The following is a 7,177-nucleotide window of genomic DNA, read 5'->3' on the forward strand; positions in this document are numbered from 1 at the left end:
ACTTGTCTTCTTCAGTTACTCTAACACATTGAATCTTGTTTCCTGTTCCAGTGTCACCGGGCTGTTTAGAGGGGCGTGGAACTTGTCAGAGTGTTTGAGGGTAGCTGCAAGCCATTAGTTTTTCCCTGTAAATGTAAATGTTGGAAAGCACTGTGCAGCTTTCAAAAGTTGCCATTGAGTGAGCGATAGATCGGAAACATATTTTAGAAACTGATTGTTCCACAATTATTCTGTGATTTTTGTTTTCCTTTTTGTTTGGGATTTTTTTTCAGTTATTTTGGGGTTATTTATTTCAGTTAAGTTATTGTTATTTTTTAGTCATTTTGAGTAAGATCAAGAGAACAGAGACCGTGCAGTGAATGATAGTGCTGTCGGTAATTTTTGGTTGTGCCCTTACTCGACGTCTGCGATTGTTGTGACTGTAGGGAGCTGCTGTCTTCCATCCTCATGGACTGCAGAGTTGCAGAACAGGATCAGGAAGAAGAAAAATAAAATCAAAGTACTTTAAAGCAGCAGTGGGGCTTAGCAGCATATTGGTTATTATGTATGTTAACATTAATCAGATTGGGCCCTGCCCAGGTTTTTCATGCTGACTGGGTAAAATTTTGGTGTGTGTTGGTAAAGCGTATGTCTGCTGATACAGTTCTCAAAAACACTTCCATCTCTTTCTTGTTTAAATTACTGTCACTGGCAACTTTATTTAAATCATTTTGTGTTCTCAAAGTAAATTCTTTCCAATATTTTGCAAGGGTAGTAGGGTAATTATCTTTGAAATCTCCCTGAAAATACAACCCTATTTGTGCAGTGTACAAACAGCTTTAAAATTCTGGCTTTGAACTGTTCTATTTCCAAGTGCTACCACAGAAATTGAAATAGTATTCAAATCCAGTGTCTGTGTATTGATTTGTTTTCAGGTGCAGGCCCAAGTACAGTCAGCAGATGATCTTGATAATCAAACAATAAAGAGAACTCGCCAGTAAGTATTTAATTTGGAAAACTTCAGTTTGGTTACTTGTATGATTCTTGTTTTAATTCTGGGTTCCTGGCTATGATGATTGAATGTTGTTAGGTTTTTTACCTGTAGACCTCTTAATTGGGTGACAGTGATCTTTCTCGTATTCTCAGTTATTTCCTAAATTATCTTCTAATTTAACCATGAGGAATTAATTTGCATATGATGCTTGCAGGCATGGTGGGGGAGGATAGTTTGAGAGGATCAGGCTAATCTCTACCAATTATGAATAGTGCATAGACTGGAAGAAAAATTCAAATGTCAATGTTCTCCTGAGCTCTTGATGTAATTTACATTTTATTTAATATACATAAAAATCTATGAAGCGTTTTAGAAATAAGCAAGATGGGTCACAAGGTGGACCCTTCAGCTCTCCCCTCATGTATTCCTCCCATTCTCTGCCTGCCAGGCTCTTTGGAACCTGTTTGTTGGTAACACAACAGCCTGAGTAAGCAGCAAATGCTGCAGACCTGTGGAATGTCACCTGTTTGAATTGCTTGGAGGACCATTTTGACCCCATCTGTGTCAAGGAAGCTGGATGTTTTTTTAAAAAATGAACATTTCAGTGCTGTGATTCTGATGTATTTTGCCAACATGTGATCTAGTGCTCAGCTGAATAGGTTTTGGTAACATAAAAAATACAAGAGTCAGTAGCCAAGCTTCTTGTAGATTGTTTGACTGCATGTGGTCTTCGTACTGGCCTGTATTCTCAAAGCCTGTACATTCTTTACCAAGTTTTGGACATACCTTTAAAGATACCCTGACCAAAATTTCTGCAACGTTTTTGTGAGTGATTTCTGTGTTTTCAAACTAGATGGCGAACTTCCACCACAACTGGAGGGATTCTGACAGTGTCCATTGATAACCCAGGAGCAATCATAGCCCCAATGTGAGTTGTCAAAAAAGTTCTTAACATATCTGAAATCACTCTTTGGAGCCGTTTAGCAATTTCCTTGCACACAGTATTTGGGGTGACGTGAAGGTCGCAGCTTTTTGTGAAGACTTTTAAATCTGACCCCTTTCTAAATGTTCACAGCTGGATTTCTTAAAGCAGCTCCCATTTAGGAGCTTGATGTGGATATGGAGTTGAAGAGTAGTGGACTGATACATTTTTATTTCTTTCTTTTCACCTTGTCTGCCTCTTCCAAATCAGACTATATTGCAGCTAGTTTCCTCCCCTCTCGGAAGGAAAGTGAATGAACATCTAGTTGATGAATGGTAATGGTTCCTCCCTGATTCATAAAGATACTGCTAGAGTTGTGCTTAAAGAAGGCATTGCTGTGTTTGTCTTCGGGCAGTTGATAGTACTGTTGCTTCATGAGGTGTCTTTATTTTTAACATCTCTTGAGTGGCTTTTTCTGTTAGTAGCATTTTATCTCTTAAGGAAGACTGAACCAACTCTTACTTTTTGTATTTATGGGAATAATTACAGCAAATTATGTGTTTGTTGGTAGGACTGAGAGATAAAAGACAAGTTTGTTTCCTGTCAGGACATTGCTGTCTGATAACAATAATAAATTCTACCCTTTTATAGTTCCATCTGACTTTTGCCTTCTTAAATTTGTGCTCTCCAGCTGTTCAGCTACACTGATCAAATGCCATGATGAAAACTTCATACCTCTATCAGCATTAAGGCTTTATTGCATAAAATGTATTCACTGTGTCCTTTGTAACATCCTTCTTTCACAGTTCCCAGAAATTACGATTAAGTCGTACTCCGGTGCCACCATTTCTGATGAAGAGGGACCAATCTGAAGAGAAGAAGATTCCCAAAGGCGTTCCATTGCAATTTGATATTAATAGTGTTGGGAAACAGGTAAATGCAGTTACTTTTCTTAACTGTGGAAGTAGCTTCAAGACAGATAAAAGTCACTGAACCAGGCACTTTCTTCCTAGACTCACTAGTTACAGAAAGAGGGAACTAATGACTAGTTCTTGGTTTTGCTTCCAGTTCTTCCACTAACTTGCTATGTAACTTGAAGCATTATTAAACTCATTGTTCCGGTTCCTCTGGTTCAAGTCTTGCATGCCCACGTGCTGTAAATGGGATTTAGAATGTTGAACATTTCTAAAAGCCTTTTGGTGTTCCTTCTCAGCCCAAATCTGCAAGTGTGTGTGATTCAGGGATGAGCTGCTTTGTTACGTAACCTCTGTTGAAACTCTGACAGCTGAATTAGCAACTTTTGCTATTCATCTAAAAAAAACCAAAAAAGAAACCGCATCACTTGTGATGACATAAAGGCTTGAAAGATGAGCAGTTTTTCACAAGTTTTGTGAAGACAGGCAATGTGGTGCAGGAATCTTAGAACTGTCGTTGAAGGAATTCTTAGAGGTGACAGTCAGCTGCTGTTCTTGTAATCAGCCCCTTACTGGCAACTGTAGAAAACTACATGGGATCGATGTGTTGGTCTGGGTTTGTTCCTTCTGTGAATAAGCAGGATGTCAAAAATAGACAACTACTACTATATTGTAAAATAATTGAGCTTTTGGATGTTTTTGGATGCCAGTTTGCTGCCTCAACTGGATGGACTGGAAATCAACCTGTATTAATACAGTTAAAATGCTGTGTTTGTTGAAGTTGCATAGAATCTGTATGGGGGAATGCCCTTTTCCAGTCTTTCTGTCCTCAGTTTAACTTAGGACATTTTGAGCAGACTTTCAGTCTTGGCTTTGTGTACCATGTGTTCTTAATGAATTCTGAAAAATATATATACATCTCTTGATGTATATACACCAGTCTGATTTCTAAATGGTTTGGGAAATGATGAAATCAAATTAAACTTTTTTTAATATGAGGCAATTAAGAAGTGATGATATAGAATGAAGAAAAAAATATTCTTGCCTCCATTATTTTGATGAAATTAACATCTTTTACGTTTGTGGTGAAATTACTTCATTTTTCAGACAGGGATGACATTGAATGAACGTTTTGGGATCCTGAAGGAGCAAAGAACAGCCCTATCTCAGCACAAAGGAAGCCGTTTTGTAACAGTGGGCTAACCTGACAGATGGACCCGAGTACTGATCCCACCTTCCTGAGAAACTGGGATAAAAGTGGGCAGAAGAATCCAGTATACGTCACTGAAATTCTCCAGACTTCTTGCTAAGGTGGTGGCAGAGCTATCTATCTTCATTACTTTTACTTGGCAGGGTAAAAGACGCGATGCCCTGCAGGGGGGAAAGTAGGAAACCGATCTGCTGGAGTGGGACCATCACCTGGTTGGAAAAAATTCTGTTGCCCAGCTGATGACAAACACTGATTTTGGTATACCTTGTAACCGGAACAAACACAAGTTTTGAAAGGTTGTTGGGTTTTTTTCCTGTTGTTTAGGAGTGCTCAGTATCTGTTCTTTGACCCCTCTGTTATGCTAAAGATTGTGTGTTTCATTACAAACCCCATTTTAGGGTTTTTTAGGGACTGCCTCTGAACTTTCCTTTGGACTGCAGTTTAGCCCAGAGCCTCAGTCCATGAATACTTTGAAAGTGATGTAGCAGCATTTTTCATGAGAGCATTGGTCGTACTTTTTTGTGCTTTTGAAGTTGAAATTTTTTTTTCCTTTCTTGAAAACTAAATGTTTCACATCCTCACTTTCACAAATAAGCCTGTTAAGCTGAGACCCAAAATACATGATTGGGATGGAGAGTATTCTACTCTTATCCTTAAAAGTGATCCAGATCATAATTGGAAGAATACTGCACAGGCAGTATGGAAGTAATTTATATTGCAAATAGCTCAAGCTCATCATCCTCCTCTGTAAATGAAGTATGTCAGTCTCCTTTTTTTAAAAAAAAAATCTTTGCTTTCTATTTCTTTTATTAAGTTGTTGGGTTTTTTTACAAACAATGCAATAACTTCACATCTTTTAATAATTTCCTAGGAATAAATACAACAGTTCTCAAGAAAGTCAGTGGTATGAGTTCCTTATTCTCCCAGATGTAGGATTCTCATCTTTCATACCTTGCCCCAGAGGGTTTTCTCTGGCTCTTACAAATAGCCAGAGGCAAGCAATCCCAAATAGCCAGAGGCAAGCAATCCCAAATAGCCAGAGGCAAGCAATCCCGTGGCACTTGTTTGTTCATACCAAAGAGGAGTAAGATGTGAAGCTGGTCAGACATGGTCAGACAGCTTGAAATCGGCCGAAACTGGGGAATGTTGCTGGAGGAAGGCCCTTGGTCCGCCAGCGTTAAGATGTTAAAGCAGGAGCATTTAGTCACTTACTTGAAGCTTAGCTTCATGCTTCAGAATTTGCAGGATGGTAACAACTGGGGCATCCTCAGCCTGGATTATGATCCCTAAAACCTTTTCAAAATTGCTTCCAGACCAGGAACCAGAACTTAACACCGTTCTACAGCAATGAGTCAGGTAAAAGCAGGATTGGCTTGCTGCATCCGGAAATGTTGATGGTGTTTGAAATGAGTTTAACTCCTTTTATTGTTCTTGACGAATTTACATTTGACTTCTTACAGAGTTGGTTTCCTTGCATTTTTATCTCAAATTCCAAGTTAACTAGCTTTTACTGGGAACTTCAATGTTAAAGAGCATTTGACTGTAGGAGGGCTTTTGTTTGTATAGCAGTTTTAAAGTCTGAGTGCATCCTAATGCTATATAGTAATTAAACCCTTATTTTTAATGTTGAAAAATATACCTTAGCAGAATTAAACTAAACGTAATGGTGTTAAGGTTTTTTTCTTAATTACTAGTAGGATTTTTTTGTTGTCCCACCGTTGGAATTTTGAGTAGATAAAGTATTGTCAGTCATCCTGTTTCAGTGTATACATTTTCCATGTGCCAGGATGCAACAAAAAAAATTCTTTTGCATCAACATAGATGCAAAACTTTGATGCAATGCATCAAAAAATGCTAGTTTGTATTTAATGAGAAGATGCTTTACACTGTACCTTTTGGTATTTTTTGGAGAAGTTATTACATTTGATCTATTCTGAAGCTGTTAAATTTTTTTTTTTTAAATAAAAAGTTACAGGTTTCATGCTGTCTTGTTCCTGTTATAACCACCTGGGTAATACATTGGTTATGTGAATTTTCTGATATCCTTCGAGGCATTCTTAATTATTAAGCCTGACTTAAGGAGGGCTTGCATTCATTGCCTAGCTTAATATCCTGAAAATAAAGCGCTTACTTGGAGGGGCACTCTATAAACTCACTTGCATTTAAATGTGTCAGCTATTAATGTATTTTTCAGTAGCACAGTCTACTTTAGTGTTTTGGTGTGATTCTAGTACCAAATCCCTTAACCTGTCAGCCCAAGCACCGCTTTGCGTGTTGCCATGACACGTCCTGCAAACGAGAAGTCGCCCTCATCTCAACCTCCACGCATCAGCTCTGTTTTCCAGTGAAGCTCGCGGGAGTCTCACAAAGTGGTGAAAACGTTGCTGTTAATTGGTGGCGCAGGGAAACAAATACTGTCTGTAAAATGTGTTACGGAATCACAGAGTGTCAGGGGTTGGAAGGGACCTCTAGAGGTCATCTAGTCAGAGCAGGATCACCTGCAGTAGGTTGCCCAGGAACGCATCCAGGTGGGTTTTGAATGTTTCCAGAGACGGAGACTCCACAGCCTCCCTGGGCAGCCTGTGCCCGGGCTCTGTCACCCTCACAGGGAAAAGTTTTTCCTAATGTTTTTGCGGAACCTCCTTCCAGCTTGTACCCATTGCCCCTTGTCCTGTCATTGGACATCACTGAGAAGAGCCTGGCTCTGTCCTCCGGACACTCCCCCTTGACATATTTATAAACGTTTCTGAGGTCACCCCTCAGGCTCAAGAGGCACTGAGGGCCCTGTCCCAGCAGCTGCCATCTCTGTTGCCAGCTCCAGCAGCGGTTCCAGCGTTGGCAGCCTGTCGCTGCTTTCCCAGAGCAAGGCTGGCGTTGGTTTGGACCTTGCAAAGAGTGTGAGCTTTTAGGGATTGGTGACATCAAGAAGAAACACAGGAATGCAGCCGCTGCTTTCCCCACCCAGCCCGAGGTGTGCGTCCCCTGCCGGAGCGCGTCACCAGTACCAGTAAGCGATGCTCGCCCGAAAGCCACACTAGAATTTTTCTAACTTTCAGAAGGCGCACAGGCACTACAGCCACGCTCATGGGGAGGCTGCTCGCTGCGCCACGTTTCCCCGAAAAGAGGATGTTTCGGGCCGTTTTCGCGGCCGCAGAGCC

The 7,177-nt window shown here is 40.3% G+C and overlaps 1 protein-coding gene across 1 annotated transcript in view; it reads left to right on the top strand.

The window, feature by feature from the left end:
• LOC104273603 (UAP56-interacting factor-like) overlaps nucleotides 1-4,012 on the top strand; it is a 9,108-nt gene extending 5,096 nt beyond the window's left edge. Inside the window, exons 5-8 of the mRNA XM_009868984.1 lie at nucleotides 915-976; nucleotides 1,827-1,901; nucleotides 2,702-2,828; nucleotides 3,917-4,012. Coding sequence (XP_009867286.1) covers nucleotides 915-976; nucleotides 1,827-1,901; nucleotides 2,702-2,828; nucleotides 3,917-4,012 — 360 coding nt within the window. The remainder of the gene's footprint in view (nucleotides 1-914; nucleotides 977-1,826; nucleotides 1,902-2,701; nucleotides 2,829-3,916) is intronic.
• Nucleotides 4,013-7,177: the final 3,165 nt, after the last annotated feature.

This window comes from Apaloderma vittatum, unplaced genomic scaffold (genome assembly GCF_000703405.1).
Source record: "Apaloderma vittatum isolate BGI_N311 unplaced genomic scaffold, ASM70340v1 scaffold40934, whole genome shotgun sequence".
In the NCBI taxonomy this organism is placed as follows: domain Eukaryota; kingdom Metazoa; phylum Chordata; class Aves; order Trogoniformes; family Trogonidae; genus Apaloderma; species Apaloderma vittatum.